The following is an 18,078-nucleotide window of genomic DNA, read 5'->3' as shown; positions in this document are numbered from 1 at the left end:
CATGTGTTTGGTGTTTATTTTTAAACTGTACATCTATCACTGACCATATTTCATGATCACTGTCATTAAGCAATTTCCCCAGCAATACTATCGGTAGCAAGATAGCTAAGTGTCTGGGCTTTTAGTTGCCCGCAAAACAGCAGTATACAGTCTTGGAAGATGAGTGTTCTGTGTCTCAATTAAATGCAGCTGGCTGTGGACAAACGTTAAGAATCTTTTTGACAACTGGGACTTTTAGTTTATCAGATACTTACTCTGCTTGTATGTTTTCCTGTTAAACTAGACACAGATGCATGGGAATACTTAAATGGGAGCAAAATAACAACAGCATTGCAATACGGTATTAAGCCCATGTTATGCTTTGCGCAAGTAATAGTAGCTGACCTTATCTAATATTCATGAACTCAAGGTAAATCACAACTGCATAAATTCTTTGCTAAAAAACATGTAATTTGTTTATTTATCTATTTCACATTTCTGACTAAATTCAACATTATTTTTTTCATTTAGAATGCAACAGGAGTGAGCCTTCACAGACCCTAAAAACTGTTTCCCCCTTGGAACTATGGCCCTATGGAACTGATTACGGGAGACCCAACGAATAGCAGATTATAAAAAGGATGCTTGACTTCCATTTTAGTCTCACAACCACTTCCAGTATTTTTTGACTTTTACTCTTTCGTTTGGAAAAAAACAACAAAAACTGCAGCTTAACATTACCAATACAACTTCTAAACGGGAACTTGATTTAAACCTTTGTTTGATATTCGATTCTTAATGAAAGTTCCCGAATAAATTTTTGAATCTAATGCTACTTTGTTTTATCTACTTAATCGTTGCAAGAAACTTGTGATAAGCGAGCCTCTCAGCACCTAGTTCATGTGTTCAAATGGTTGTGGATGGAATGGAATGAGCTTTCGCTTGACAGGCTTCCGTGTCTAGTCTCAGAGGGTCACCAAAACCTTTAGGCAGGAACCTAGGTATGTTAACAATAAAGGAGGAAAGAGAAATGGGTAAATCATAGTATGATACTACCCTCAATCCTTAAGAATAGATCCACTTGCCTCTTAAAGGACTCCTGGGAAGTCGCTAGGACTAGCTCGGCGGGCAGTGGATTCCAGCATTTGACAACTCCTAAGGAGGAGAAGTTGAGTCTACAGTCCGTTCTGCTATGTTGTGCCTCTAGTTTCTGGGACTAAGCTTAAGTAGGTGTTTTAGGGGATGTCCAGAAGTGTTAAGGTTATTGTAAGCCATTAGGTCACCTCTAAGACGTCTATACTCTAATGAGTAGAGGTTAAGTGATTGGAGGCGCTTTTCATAAGGTGATTTGGTGCATATCTTCGTCATTTTCTTGCGAGACTTACATACTCGGGTCCTCTCATAACTTATTCTAACCACCATGGGTTGTCACGGCAGCTGATGGATGGACACGCGTTACACATCCTAACCATACCTGCGCCTTATCTTATAGCTTCTAATTCAAATGACAAGCAAGCAATGCCCCTACCCGCACTAATGGAACACTAGTAACTCAAATGCACCCCGTATGGTACCTTACACTGGTTTACACACTCGCTTAGCTCTTTAGTGAGAATATTAATACGGTCCTGCTGAAAGTCCCATGAACCCTTTTACCTTCATCAAAACAAATAAGTCTGTATTTGCTGCATATAGCAATTTTATTTTTCAGAAGTAAGATATAACAGTTAGAATTGGAGTAAAATGGCAGTATACAGCAGATGCACATGGTACATGTCTTCATCGATTAACCGAAATAGATAATACGGATATTAGCTTAAAAGGCTTATTTAGAAAGACTAGTGTCTAATTTGAACTTACTGCGTGAGAAAGTTATACTGGAACTACGATTAATGTATGAATCTAATCCCCCAGGGCGTATGAAGCACCCAAACTGGAAGACAGTTGTCCGAAAATAATCCGAATATGAAGGTGAAAATTTGCAGGTATCCTTCATCGTGAGGGTGAACATATTAGGTAACGGTTGACATCATACCGTAAAAAAACACAAGTTTGCGAGTGGTGAAATATGATCTATGAAAAAGTGAGCTTAATAACAGTCACTTACCTTTTGACTCCCTGACCATGACCCTTCGGCTTCCTTTTATGACCGAAATTACACACTGATAGTAGATTTCCGGCTTTTCAATGCTAAGCTTGCTTTGACGCACGATGTAATGAGTACAACCCCTCTATTACTGCTATGTGGCATATTTTTCATAACAAACCGTCTGCAATAGATTGGTATCATCTGTGACTTCATCTATAGTTGTCGGAAGTCTGTGTCCTTTCAAATTCAATACCGATATACCCTACTGCTGTGCACTCTGTATTAGTTTCACTCGGTTGGATAGTGTTGTCCATAATACTGAAGAAAACTTCGAAAAAAACGCAGATTGTTTCCTTTCGTTTTGCCGATAACATCATCAAGGACAGTTAGGAACGAACATGCGAACAGTTCGTCACAGGCGGCAACAACAATTATTATAGCTAAATGAAAACGAACTTCGGCTTCCGATATTTAGAAAACAAGGTAAAACATAACCGATTGTCGTTTAAAAACGTAAGGTCATATGTTAGTACTAGCCTGCTTAGCTGAATATATACAGTGACTTCAGTAGCAGCAGGTAAAACCCAGAAAACAAAGCGAAATCAGGCAAATTTTTACTCCAACGTTTAGAGTATTACACTAACTTTTGGATTTTAGCACACTGAAACATGAAATTCTGTAGCTACATAAAAGAAATAGCGGAAAAATTACAGAACGAAGAAAGCCGGCCGACATTTTATAACACAAGACTAGCCAGATTGCCTAAAGATAAACATTGACTTGAGGAGAAGCAGCAAAAACCCAGAAAACATCGCTGATTCGAAATAAACTTCACACCAACATATAGGACATTACACTGACTGCGGCATTTTAGCACACTGAGACATTAAATTACACAGCTACGCAAAATAAATAGCTGAAAGAAGTACAGAACGAAGAAAGCCTACCGTCATTGCTTACGAAGATGGCGGATGTAATAATTCCCGCCTCATTCTGATTGGTTGCTAAGCTGAAGGGCACATTTACGAAATTGAGTTGCGTTTAATTGCAGGGAAGTCAGACCTTCGATACGGTCTCCCACTCTGGTCTAAAATTCAAACTGGTGATACCAGTAATACATATGAATTGTCATTCAAGAAAGCTCTTTTCACGCAGAATGCCGATTTTTTCATGAACTCGTTGTCGACCAAACTGACAGTAATTGTTGTACATGAGTACATTCAGGAAAGACGCGCTTTAACGGCACCGCTCATGGTCAGAACAACTAGACCGTAGTGTTAACGGGAAACGATAAATGAATGAACTACTTTCAATGCCGTTACTTATTTCATTTGCTTGCAGACATATTGAAGTCAAAAATCTTATCCTTGAGGCTGAACATTTTGTTCGAAATAACTTTTGTATCGTAGCAACTGCAGCGGTTATTCAACATTGTTGTAAGTTCAGCACTTTAAAAATAAAATTATTGCAGCGTAACTTTACAACGTTTACATGACGTCAATGATAGGAAGCTAATATTCGTCATGAAATAAGCATACAGCCTTGTATTTGTTTACTGTACGTACTGGAATAATTTTATCAGTATCTTTAAATTTAATAAATACGCCAAGGAACAGATTAAACATGTCTCGCACCTTTAAATAGGTCTTACGCCTACAGTTTGTTTGAGATCATTAAATCGACTTTATTCAGTCTTTATACTCAGCCAACCCAATCTCTCAATTTCGGGGAATATTTGACTCATTTCAGGGAAATTTCGGAGGAATGGCACCAAAACCTCAATATTTCCCCAAACCTTCCCCTAAACCTTGGTGAAGGTCCTTTGACTTTCGGGATTTCCTCAACATTCTCCAAAATTTCTCCAAACTTTGGAAATAGGGAAGTAGATACCAAGCGAACTGTTTTGATGATGTCACAGGTATTCAGTGTTTGATAACGCTTCTACCAGTAACACCTTCCAATATGATTTGTACCCACCGAGAGAAATCAAAAGACAGAGTCGAGGAGATCGGAAGAGTTATTTGGTGATAACCAAAATATCGGAATTCTCTGATCTAATCTGGCTAGCGATTGCGGTTGTTGTTGAGCACGGCGTTACCACACGTGATCTGGAGCGGATGCATGACCGAGCGCCTTCAGCTAGATGAGTCCACTAAAACATATAGTCAGCATCCAATGTCGAAAACTTAGAGCTATTTGTTTTGGGGATTTATTTACCGCTACAGTTTATGAAAAATATGTTCGAAGGGTGTTATCGTAGTAATGAAACAATGAAATACCAAATACTAATATTGAGTACGAAACTAATTGAAAATAGTATACAAAGCTAATATCGGGTAGTTCGAACATTATGGTCGCAGAAATGAAGATCTAACTGCCCTGTAAATTGTTCTTTCGCTTGTCAAAAGTTATAAGACAAAAAAATAAAAATTATGATGCATAGTTTCACAATTAAATTCATATTCAGAAAAAATCATGAGTTTATGTACTTGTTTTCCAATGGCCTTCCAAAGCTTCAGACTATCCATTTATCTAACCAACCGATCAGACTTTAATAAATTAAAAAAATGATAATCAGCTTCTCTTCAGGACTCCGTCTAAGATGTCGACGTAAGATTTTAAATATAGCAAGGTGAAGTTTCAAGTCAAGAGTCTTCTCACAGGAACCGGCGGAACGGATCAAAAATACAAAACAAATGTCTAACCAAATGGGTCTATGTGTCAAAGTTGAGCCATTCTTTTTTGCATGGGATGACCGAGTCGTTTAACTGACCCTTATTGCTGCATATATTAGCAGGTTGGGTTTTCTCATCTTTAATAATCACTTAGCCTGACCAGTCGCCCATGTTCAGTATAATTTGGGCTTTGTAAATCTAATAAACTATACTATACTTCCGAATCCGTTTTTTCATAAAATTTAATTTCATTAAAGCAATTCAAACTTTGATCCAAACTAATTTTTAGTCGTAGAACTTGGTCTCAGGTTTTTCTAGGTAAACTGTCGAACTGTCAGATTTTACATGGCAACTGTAACAAAACCGGATACAAAAAGAACGTATCTTAGTTGGTTTGAAAATCTCCACACTGAAGGAAAGGCGGCTGAAGGTTATCGGAATATATCATATGATAATCGTCAATTGGTTAGAGCTACACGCATCGAAACAGATATAAATACAAAGTACGTTAAAATTAATGCGTTTGATCTAGTAATAAAGTTTAAAACACATAGAACATAACATTAGATTGCCATTGGTAAATCTGTTTATATTCTTTCCATTAGGTGCTTTTTAGTTATTTCGTTACACTTATATGATCATTTTTCTGCGGCCTAGAGATAAGTTATTTATCGTCTGACATTTATTCCTCATCTCACATTGACCGGGTTATAGGCAGGTCTGACAAATTGGGTTTGAGAAAGTGCTTGCTATCATCATCGTTTCTCGAATTTTACATTCTATTATTGTTTAGTTATAATGAGAAGTTAATTGAAAGGTTTTTTCTTTACTCAGCTTATACCATCAGCTTCAGTAAAATCTGCAGTGGATTGAGTGTTTTTTAACCAATAGATTATAAACAATGAGAACTTGAGGAAGGATAGGCATGAATCTATATTATCGCACTTTACACCAACACAATGATATGAAACTATCAATTAATCCAGAATGATCATGGCATTAAAGTAATAAGATTAAAATGCACAGAAGTAAGCTTGAAAAAATAACACCCTAGCATAAAAAGTTTGAAAACTTTTAAAGCTCGAGGTATAGAGGAAAATAATGAACATATTATAATATGTTATTACTATGGAATGTTCGTGAATATGAGCTACAGTTATTGCGCTAGAAGTATGAAACCATTGAAACAGTTCAGACGAAGTCTCAATATGGCTATCGTTAACAAAATTTCAGCTTACTGGTATGCCAATCATTGCGAAATATAGATGTAAAAGGTGGGCGGTCATGATTCAGAGATTCAAAATTCATGTTATTGAATAAAGTTTTACAGCCCCAACTTCTTTATTAAATTTAACCGATACAGTAAGCCTTAACCCTAGAATAGTTACTCAGTGGTTATATTTGATGGAGTCAGTGCTTCAAACAACATTTGTAATCGAATACTAACAACGTAACTTGACTTTTACCTCAATGGCCTGCATCTGACAGTCATAATGCAGTGAGAATATCACCAACGATGGTGAATAGTTTTTTAAGTTACAGTTTTTGTAAACGAAAACGAATTACTGAAGTTTGAGTGTAAAGCTCTGAATAACAGAGAAGAACAAATGCCAGTGATATTATTAAATGACGGTCATGCAGTATTGTGAATTAGGCGGAGTCTTGTTCTTTAAGCTGAATCATTGGATTGTGAAGCTTTCACTGTTTTTCTTAACATTTCACTTCTATCTGAAGTTTGTGCTGATGTTATTAACCAAAAGAACAATGAAATCTCCACGATAAAATCATCCAGCGCAAAGAACAAAACTCCATTCAAATCATCAACTTGAGTGATAAATACTCCTCACCATCTCAAAATATTTTTGATCGACTAGATTTAAAAATACGAGTCATATAATTCCTATCCAACCATTAAAACGTGCCACGATTGTTGGCAGCCATGAACGTCTTAAAGGTACATGGAAGAGTTTTGAATGAATATAAAATAAATGTTCTTTGTTTTCTGGTCTATAATAGTACTTGAGTTGATATTGCTCATTGCTGAAAAATAATCACAAATTGGACATTGTTTATGATTTTTCATACTCATCACTGTTAATTTCAGTAAATATTTGTTTTAAAGTGTCGTACACTATATTAGTGACCATTTGTAGTTTTTTTTAAAAAGGAGATTATTGTAAAGCATTATTGAATGGTTAGGTGTAAATTATTAAGGTGTGCAGAAATTTCGGCTGAGTAGTCATATATTCCATTAGAGTTCAACTAAACGAATTCATAAAGAGACTCATGTTCATGATTTTTGTTTAGCATCCATTGGTTTACAGTTGCAAATTGAATGAATTTAGCAGTTTAGAAATATAAAGATTGAGCGCTCACCGAGAGACCCTATGGTCATGACTTTGATCATGTACACGAAATGTTGAAGAATCTCATAACGTGGCGAAAGACTGAGCTAATGCGTCCCGGTGTTCAACGGTTGTCCAACTAAGATCAGTCTGTGATGCAAACTATGAAATTCAAAAGTCTTGATCAACCATATTTATAGTAGCCACTATTGAATCGTCAGTTGGTATAAATCTATTTTTATTCTCTTGTCATACCACATTTGTCTTGTTTAAATAGATATGATCAACTCCAAACAAATAATCATTTATCTGATCGTATATGGATTGTACGTCAATGGCGTGATAAATTAATTACTCAATTAAATAAACTCAAGCAAAAAGATACTCATTTAAAAGCTGTGAAACATAAAACACAAGAATTTATGACTAAATTAAATGATTCATCTGATGTCAACATTGAATCTCTAACACATTTGGATCATAGACAAAATGATGAAAATATTATTGATCCTGTTTTTAAGGAATTAAACAAGGTAACCTTTCTCGTGTAAATAGCCATAAATTTTATTATATAAAATATTGTAGTCATTAATTTACTCAAACTTTTAGTTTGCTCACAAAACTAGTTCTGAAATCTAGGAAGTGAATAGGTTCGGATAACAGGATTATTAGCCAACTGAATAAACTTATCATTAAGGGATTAAGACTAACACTCATACTGAAAAGATAATCCTTGACTGGTGTATCAAGTTACGTGGATTCAAATCTCACAAAGAGGATTAGTTACCACGTGATTATGAACACTTTGTAATGACAAATATTTAGTAACATAAAATGTAGGCCCATGTATTTTTGAATATACCCTTCAACCATCGAACAACAAACAAACTGTACTATAATATCAAGTTACTTAAAGTAATAAGTAAGTAATATAGGAGATATCAGGTGTAATTCTTTATAATGACAGTTATTCAATTGATTAATAAAATCTGCAGTTTAGTCAAGGGTTAATTACATAATGAGCAACTATCATTATTCAAAAATTAGTTATTTACAAAATATGGATACTGTAGTGATTAATAGTAAAGATACAGGCTGGCCTAGCAATGTTTCAACATATAAATAATGTGAAATATACTTAAAAAAGTGCTAAAAGACAATGTATATAGGGAACATGAATAAAGTTAATTATCAGATTTATATTAAGTAGTCAGAGATTTGTAATTTCATGACTTCTAATTCTTAGTACCATTCGAATTATAATAATCTAATGGCAATGTAACCACTAGTATAAATCATTCAATATCTTAGGCTCCTTCGCCTCTAGTTAGTTGGAGGCCATCGTCAGAATATCTTAGATATATGTTTCTCATTAATTAATATTCATCCGTATGGGAATGTGTAACTGTAATTTTGAGGAAACTGAAATCGAATTCAAACCATCCAGTTTAACTAACGTCTAACGTCTGTTACTGATATTGATGTCATTATGATTGAAACTGAAATATGAAGAAGAATGATAGCTATAGTGAATAATCATGTTTCAATATTGCCCTCATATTTAAATAACCAGTCATTATAATTTTAAAACTCAATGTAATAATAGAATCAATAATTTTATTTGATTATGTATTGCATAATAACTGATTGGACGAATTCACATTCGACCATTTATAATTTATCTATTACCAGATTAAATCAACTTTGAAATATTTACCACCATAACTTTATATTGGAGCTTGCATTTTAGACTCTTAGTTGATACTGAATATTTTTTTAAAACACAACAAATCATTTAACTTAGTGATAAAAATGTGTGCCCATCAGCTGAGCGAACGTCACACAGCTAATAATAAGAGGAAACTTTAACTCACTAAGTTGCGGTGTAATCGTCGAAACTAAACAATCATTTAAACAAATCATATATATTACTCCGCTAACACAGATAAGGATGTGTAATCTGCAATCTCGATTAAGTGCTTGGCTGACTTCTTTCGACAACGTGCCTGGTTTAGAATTTTTCATCTTAAATGGTGTGTGAGTACAGAAAAGTGGTAAACCAATCGTCTCCTAGACTATCAGCTCTCCACTTAACGTTAAGATTTTGGGTTCGAATAGGTGTGTGGAAGACACTAATGAAGAGTTCAAATGTAAGTTGAGGGAATTACTCAATGCTCCTTATTTCCTAATGGTTTTCTGGTTGATGTAGTTCTATAAACAAAATTACCTGCAAACTGAACTATTCTTCACAAGTTATCAAACTGAAAAGTAGGACGTTGAAGGATCTCCTATGTTTGTGTATGGCAGCATACATAGAGTTTCAGAACTAATGTAAAATTTAATCAAATAATGATTATCCATTTAGAACCAATTCTTGATATCAATGTATGGAATAGAGAAAATAACAAAAGACGATATTAGCAATCAAGGAAAACGTTTCACTTTTTTTCTTGTAAGAAATTGAAATAATGAACTCAGGTATACATGTTTTGCCATTCATTAGACCAGAAATGAAAACGGAGCTGTCATATCCAATTCTTGCATGTCGCATAACAATGTGAGCAATATAACATGACAGTATTAAATATCTCTGGTTATTCATGTAATGTTTGGGCACTACACTTAAAAAAGTACAAGTATATATAAACGCTTGTCGACACAAAATGCCCAATGTCCGTCGGTTGGATAACATCAGCAACAGCCCACTATGGGAGAGAACAAATCAGCTTTCTGACGAAGAGGAAATTAGAAAAAGACCCTCGGAGTGGATAGAACATACATCATGGAAATCATCAAACTGCATCATGAAGCAGGTCCATACTTGTAATCCTGAAGGAAACAGGAAAAAAGGTAGACCATAGAACACATTACGTCAGGGATTGGAAGCAGGCATCAAAAGGATGAATAGTAATTGGAAAGAACTGGAAAGGATTGCATAGGACAGAGTTGGATGGAGAATTCTGGTGGGTGGCCTACGCTCCTCCACAAGGTGTAACAGACCTAAGTTAATAAGTACGTAAAGGCATTGTAGTTAGTGACTTGGTCACGTCTCACAAAAGTAAAACGGTACAGTGCGAACTGTTGTACACTCTACTTGATCATTAATTAAAATTCATATAATTAATTGATAACATTTTAGTATTGAATAACTGAACGATTAAATAGGGAAAATTTCTTTGAAAATTTTCACTGTATTCGATTAGTAAAATATTCATTTTTAATTTTATCAGGAACGTGATCTATTGAAAGAAATACAAACAGATCTTCAACGACAAATCGACGAAGCAATTCATTTATTAGTTGAAATAAATAATGTAGCAAAACCATTTTATTCGGATATTTTTAATAAAAATGAAGCTGTACATATCGATATTGATGTTTATAATTTGAATGAAAAGTCATCTTGTATTAGTCAAAAACCGTTCTGTGAACGTTTACCAGAAAGGTGAGTGAATAACCATCACTGATTGAAAACAGGATATTTATTCATCGAAACGTTTGATGAGTTGATACAGTTTGATCCTCTGGTTATGTTGTCACGTCCATATCTTTATTGGTGTATTAATATAATCTCACCGACTTCCAACTTACGTCACCTATAGAGATGGCGAGATATCCATCTATTAATTAAAGGACAAGTATACTGAGCAGCAGTTCAATCCGTCCTATTTTACGGCTGAGAAACTTAGACATTAAGAGTAGAAGACATGCGTAAGTTAGTAGTATTTGATCACAGATGTCTTAGAAATATGGCGTGCAATTGCTGGGATCACTGGGTAAGTAATAGTGAGGTTAGACGCAGAGTATTGGGGAACGATGGTGAATCAGTAGATGAGGTTGTAAATCTTCGTCGACTGAGATGGTTGGGCCACGTGTCACGTATGCCTGAACACCGATTACCACGACGTGCAATGCTGACTAGTGTAGGGAATGGTTGGAAGAAAGTTAGGGACGACCAAGCCAAAACGTCGTATAAGTGCTTGAAGTCACTAACTTCTATTATTAGACATGTTGGTAGATGCAGACTACATGGTTGGGGTCCGCGTGACTATCGTAACCAATGGTTGGAGACTCTTGGTGACATGCCTTAGAATCGATCACAATGGCGTCGATGTATGCACTCTTTATCTTCCCTTGAACCGTGGAATTAAAATTGCTTTATACTTTTTTTCCATGAACTAATTCTTTCTTCCTTTACTACATCTCTATGAACAATCTTTCTTATATATGGTACTACCATTGAAGTAACTACTTCTATGAATTTGGTGTTCATCCTGTTATGCTGATGAGGTATGGCAACTCGGACCGATGAATATATGTGCCTGGTCATACGTTTTAACTGACCGATTCACTTAATTTCCATTTGAAAAATAGAAGAATGTAAATCTATTTTTCTTAATAAGCATAATGAGTATATTGAAGATAGCTACTATTTTCTGACACTAAGTGTCTTCTTAAAAAATTGAGATTTGCGTGAATTTTCTTATAAACGAAGCTTACTGAAATCTTTTTCTTTTTTACATGGTGACTGAATAAGAGACAGCTTAGAATACTGAACAGATTTCTTGACGTTTTTTCAAAGATTTCAACGTCTATGTATTTCAAGATTTTTTCTTTTACTCTATAGAGTACTGATGGGATTCAGTCAGTCACTCAGTCAAAACTATAGGACTTTGTACATATACACAATGGTCTAGGCTTCTGCATGGCATTAATATAGCCTTATGAAATTGACAAGATCCATGACATGTGGGTTGAAATAATGGTAGTGTCAGCGATTGTAAAGTGGAATGGACAATAAGGCATGGAACGTATGAATTAATATTAAAATTAGAAGTAAAAGGAAATATAGAAAGTGAGTGGATAAGCTCCACTGAAACTGCTTTTGAACACAATCACCTAAGGTTTTCAAACGCTGACCATGGTTCTTGCACTGACTTAAACCAGTCAGTCTGCATCTATCAAATTGATTTTGATCATTTCTAACTTTCCACTAATCCCAAGCTAAATTAACCAACATCGGATTTCCAAAATCTGGTGATTAAATTTACATAAAACTTGTCCTATTCACCTTGATCGATGACAATTGACACTCATTGAACTAACTTTATATATTCCACTTACTCTCAGCATTAACCCCTTGTCTCTTCCACGAACAATTCTTTGAGGAAATCTCTAATTATACAATTTGAACTTAAACACGGCCTCTGGATTCAAAGATTGCGCTCGATAATCATGAATTAAAACTAACATAAATGTTTTTCATGCTGTTCATAACATATAAATTGAGGTTGCAATCACTCTCTGTGTCTATTGACAGAACAATATGGTATGAATATGGAAGTATATGTTCATTCCGTTAAGTGTTCATACACTTATCATCGAAAATATTAGAGTATCTTTGTTTTAATAAATTTGAATTTGTGACAGTAAACTACCTTTCAACTAACAAATTTAACGCTAAGTTGAAGGGATTTTGCGGAAATTGGTTTAATTTCTACGTTGCATTCGTTACAGATTGATTTTTTATGAGTACCATTGAAGCAAGCACTATTAAGCAACTGTTTCATCCTAATTTGGAACTCCTAATAAGTCTCCATCAATGACTCCTCAAGAGGTTGGGTCCAGGGCTTTAGACATCACACCGAATGAAGAACTACTAGAAACCATTAGAGACATGAAGGTCACGGGTTTTAACTCTGCGAGAGGTGAGAGCACACACTACCGAGGAGTCACATATTAGGACGAAACAGCAGTCAATTGCTTCCTAGTTTTCAGTAGTAATCTAACTAAGATCAATCTATGATGAATATTACTCGTGAACTAATTAAGACTTATCATTTTACCCCTAAATTTATTCAATTGTTCCATCATAATTCTCAATCATTCATTCAGTTATTCTTTTTCCCTATATTTACATAGCTCAATAGATTTGCAAACATGGGAGAACATAAGTTATCAAACTTTAGGAAATGCTGAAAATGTAATTGAAAAGGCTGATGATTTACTACATCGATTGCATAATAGTCTGCATAAAGCAATCAACAGGATGGCGAGTAAAGCTAGTCAAGTAGATAATGAACTACGTAGGCGTATACATGATACTCTTAGATCATTACGTGAAATCGAATATCAAATTAAAAGTGTAAGCTATAAATCTTATTAGTTGAAATGATTTTCATATATTCATTGTTTGAGTCATCTTCATTTGGGTGTGCTTTAAAATTTGTTAACTCTTTAATTTCTTATGATAAACATACCGGTGCCTATTGATTATTTATATCAGCTGGAGAATTATTAAGAGTCTGGGGACATTGGATAACTGATTCTTACGATATTGGAATTTATGGACAACACGTTCCCCCACGAGACTGAATCTAGGAACCAAGACTCTTTTTGCCTGCATGATATCACTTAGTCAATTAATCGAGGCTCTTGGTAAACTATAACAAAGCTAACCTGAAGAAATTCATGTATTACAAGGTTTAAGGATTCGAAATCAATACGCGGTTCAGTTTAGCTTCATAAGTAGCTTAATTATAACTTTCTGAAAAAAAATTCTTCAGCCGCAACAAGTTTATCAGTGCTGAAAATTACTTATTTTACTGATTATCAGTGTGTTGAAAAGATACATAAACTATGATTACTTCAAACGGTAGCTTTCATTCGGTTCACTGAATATTAGGGTAATACGAAACCGAACTACTAGATTTCTAATTTACAGGACAAATGTAAGAAAAAACTATTAGAATTCTGTCAGCTAGACTCGTTTACGTGACAATATTTTTGATTATATGGACGACAAATGGTCAATCATTGTGTCAAACAACTATTTACTCGATGACATTACATTTAATCACTTTCCATTTAAAATATTTTAATTTTTTTTAACTTAAAACAATTATTTTAAAGGTGTAATAATGTTTATCAGGAAGTTATACAACAATCATGCTTAAAAATTATTGAGAACTTGAATCGAAAATCTTTAATGGGACTGTTTAGACAGTTTTATAATATGCATGAAATATTTTCATAAAAATGTTTTAAATAACTTTCGGTATGAAAAATTATTTATTTGTTAAATTATATTCTAAACTTTTTAAATAAAGATGGATAGTGACTAGCATTGGAATCCAGGACGCATGTTTCGTCCTATTTTGGACTCGTCAGCTAGATGTAACTACATCCCAGAGTTGATGTTCACTCTGGGATTCGAACCTAGTACCATTCTCTTCAAACTTTGTCGCGTTATCCACTTAGAATCAAACGCGCGTCCTGGATTCCATTGCTAGCCACTATCCATCTTTGCTTAGAATACTTGTGAATCAAGGCAATATCGAGACAATTCGCACAGTATGCACATACGCCAATAAGAGATTGTTCAATTACAGTCCTAAAGATCAATGGGAAGATTTAAGTGAAAAATACTAGGTGAATTTATATTCTAAACTTTTTTTTCGTACACTTGTCATCAGCATGTCTTATCATTGTAGACTGAAAATGAAAGAGATGAACATTTAAAAGATATAAAAAGTTTAGAAGATACTGTACGTGCAAAAAAAGAAAGTTTAAAATTAGCCGAAACACGACTGGAGAAACGTCATAATAGATCGGGGAATGAAAATATTCGAGATGATCCACAATTAAGCCTGCTAGAAGAGTTATCAAGCCTACGTAATTGTATTGATATGTTAGAAGAAAAACTTACAAAATCTAGGTATTTCCATTTTTTATGCTTGCCTAGTTTTTTTTCACATTTTTATACTACTTATTGTAGATTAGTTCCAGTAGCATGATATGAAGTTTTAAAAGAGGAAAACATGACCATAAGCATTTTGAAAACTAACATTTATGATCAGTTTAAATACACTTATATCAAAAAGCTTATAGAATGAAAATAAGGATATATTCGGAATCGTTTCATTGAAGTCGGAAGATTTATTGATGGGATTGAAAATCTTATGTTGCTTTAGAACATGAGGGTATAGTTTCTCTTAGTTTGATTCATTTTGAAATTGAGTGGAGAGTAACCATACAGACAAAAGTACGAGTTCCTCACAGGGATAACATTGATCAGACAAATGCAGTCGTTAGGTTATTAGGTGTTTACAGTGAGTATAGACCCATACAGTTATCTAATCGTTTGCACCTAAAATATTGATTAGCAATGCTAAATATAGGAACTGAAAAACTTCCAACAAATCCTTTGAACCAACTTTAGCTTAGGACGTATTTCAATGAAATTCAGTGTAGTTAGTTTGATTGAACTGAAAAAGAAGTATTTATAAATAATCACTCAGGAACTAGCATTACAAGTTATTTTCATATATCTTGTACTGATCCCGCATGAAAAGTAGTTATTTCAATAGAATTTACTTTTTATAGCAATTTTAATGCGTTAAATAGGTTTATGTTCGTTTTATTTTAAATTTTGGCATTTCATAATTTCCCAGAAAGGGCCTTTGTAAATATTATAGTAATTTAATAGTTGATTTCATAAGTCATTTGAAGCTAGACCACCATGGAAAATGTGGAACTACTGGACGGTCGTTTCATCGTAGTGTGGGACTTCTCAGCAGTGCGCATCCAAGATCCCGCCGCGCGGAATTCATGATTTTCCTGTCTACATGGTAGAGATATTTAGAAATTCTTTGGAAAACTATATATCAATGTTGTTTTTCACTTGTGTTCTATTAGTTATGAAAGATAACTTCGTACATGTTTAAGTTTGGATTATGAATCAACTCTGCAGCAAAATAACTATAACACCAGACTTTTTCAGTTTATTAGTTAAAATATGTCTATAAAATCAAGTCAGTATTCGAGTAAAGAAAGAAAATTGTGAAATATAGTATATGAATGAGGAGGATTCGTGTACTTTAGCAAATTTCATTCACAGATGAAATGAATAACTTCCGAATTAATGACTCAATTACTGAACTTTTAACCATATGGTAAAACAAAATCTTGTTAAATGAATGTGTTCAGCATCTTAAATTGAGATAAAATGTAACGTAGTATGTTTTACTTAACTACTAAGCTTGTTACTCTCAATGGAGTATAGGCCGCCGACCAGCATTCTCCAACCCACTCTGTCCTGGATAAACGTAGTATGTACCGTATAATATATTTTTCTCTAAAATTAAAATGTTAAACTTTTCTAACATGTGAGAATAATCAATTTTCATTTATTTCAATCTATCCGGAAATATTCCAGGAGTATGTTGAATAATTTAGAACAGCAAATTGTTCAACTACATTATGATACTCAACAGAAACGTAATGCTTTACAAATTTATGAAGAAATTCATAATATACGTAAACGTCTTGATTATACTACAATTGTTGATAATGGTACAAATACAAATAATCATTTGTCATCATGTCCAATGATACCCAAAGGTATTCAACGAGAACCAGTTTTATTTTAATAAGTGAAAGAGAATTTATGAAACTTCAAAATTTTCTAATCTTATTTCATAACTTTAAAACACGTAAAGCTTAATTTCTATTGATCTCATTGTAGTTACGTAATTATTCTATTTTATTTTATAGTTCTTTGATATTTCTTTATTTCTTTATGATCAATGAGCATTGAATAACTATTTCTGTCTGTGATAAGAATGAATTATCTTATTTATTCATCATCATTATTGTCATTTTGTTTGAGAACAAAAAGAAAAATCTCACTAAATATGTCTTTCATTAAATATAAATCAAATATACTTGAGATGGTGAAGAAGATTTATAGCTCAACTGGATGATTTCGATGAAGTTTTGTTCTCCGAGCTGGATAGTTTGATCATGGAGCTTTCATCATTCCTCTGAACGACATCATCAGCAAAAACCACCAAAATCAAATATATTTATCTTGTTCTACTCTTATGTAATAATACATTATTATAAATAGTCAATAATTATAAATACAAATTCGCTTGGTGTCAACAGATGTTTATCATAAGTATCAATGTTAATTAGACTATTTAAGGAACTACTTATCAAATAACTGATTTTTGTAACTTGATATATCAGTTGAGTTGGTATATAAATAATATTAACTGATTGAACATAGTAAAATTAAGTGAGAATACCTAAATATCATTATATGTTTTGCAATAGATAACCCAATTACCAAGTATCATTACAAATGTAGTTAAGTGAGAATCAATATAATGAAACCAAATTAAACATTGTTACAATACTAGCAGTAATCGTTACGAATACTAAACATAACAAAGTAAGTTAGAAAGGAATGTTTAAAAAGGAAAGTGTAAAACTGAGGAGTAAAGTAGGTGTCATTACCAAGGTTTGATTTGATAATTTCGAATAAATTGAGCATTGGGTTGATTGTTATAAATAAAAATTATATATTTGTAATATCCCAATGAGTAGAAAATGGGATTTTCTGACGTTTCGTGACTTGGTGTAAGTCACTTCTTCAGAGAATAAATAACCAATTTTCTACTCATTGGGATATTACAAATATATTATTTTTATTTATGAGGAGTAAAGTGTATAGGATAAGGATTTTAATGGAAACAGGCTAATTAGGGTTGTCAATCACTAATTACGATGATCTTATGTATCCTCAAAAAAGTGATCAGTGGAATGGAATATGAAGGAATTTCCTTTCAATTAATTTTTTTTGGTCCTGTCTCTACACTAATATAGAGAAGCTAAGCAATACTAAGGTAAGTATAAATCAAGTAAAAATGTTACACATAAATGTAATTTTCCAATTGTTTATGAAAATATTACTGAATGATTGACTAATTAATTGAAAAAAGACAGATAATGCCTGTTACCCATAATGGAGCAAAGACCACTGACCAGCATTCTCCAACCCACTCTATCCTGAGTCTTTCATTCTCGTTTTATCCAATTGTTGTTCATTCATTTCATGTCTATCTCCATTTTTCGGCGTAATGTGTTCCTTAGTCTTTCTCTTCTCCTCTAGCCTTGTGACGCAGTTGGGTGCTTTCCTCAATGT

At 33.7% G+C, this 18,078-nt stretch overlaps 1 protein-coding gene across 1 annotated transcript; it reads left to right on the top strand.

Moving 5' to 3' along the window:
• Positions 1–3,405: 3,405 nt before the first annotated feature.
• Positions 3,406–16,527, top strand: TEKT2_2 (tektin 2 (testicular)). Its single transcript, XM_012945046.3, has 7 exons — positions 3,406–3,504; positions 5,052–5,246; positions 7,366–7,621; positions 10,319–10,533; positions 13,011–13,233; positions 14,582–14,805; positions 16,306–16,527. Exons 2-7 carry the CDS (start codon positions 5,089–5,091, stop codon positions 16,517–16,519), a joined length of 1,290 nt encoding a protein of 429 aa, XP_012800500.1. The 5' UTR covers positions 3,406–3,504; positions 5,052–5,088; the 3' UTR covers positions 16,520–16,527.
• The last annotated feature ends 1,551 nt before the right edge of the window (positions 16,528–18,078 follow it).

This window comes from Schistosoma haematobium, chromosome 5 (assembly GCF_000699445.3).
Source record: "Schistosoma haematobium chromosome 5, whole genome shotgun sequence".
NCBI lineage: Eukaryota > Metazoa > Platyhelminthes > Trematoda > Strigeidida > Schistosomatidae > Schistosoma > Schistosoma haematobium.
This window is presented reverse-complemented; position numbering and strand designations above follow the sequence as displayed.

What these genes read in the sequence shown, in the direction of transcription:
- TEKT2_2 (XM_012945046.3), top strand. Translation starts at nt 5,089, where the DNA reads ATGGCAACTGTAACAAAACCGGATACAAAAAGAACGTATCTTAGTTGG. An exon ending in TCGAATATCAAATTAAAAGT is followed by an intron (nt 13,234 to 14,581) that starts GTAAGCTATAAA and finishes TTATCATTGTAG; the next exon opens with ACTGAAAATGAAAGAGATGA. An exon ending in GAAAAACTTACAAAATCTAG is followed by an intron (nt 14,806 to 16,305) that starts GTATTTCCATTT and finishes GAAATATTCCAG; the next exon opens with GAGTATGTTGAATAATTTAG.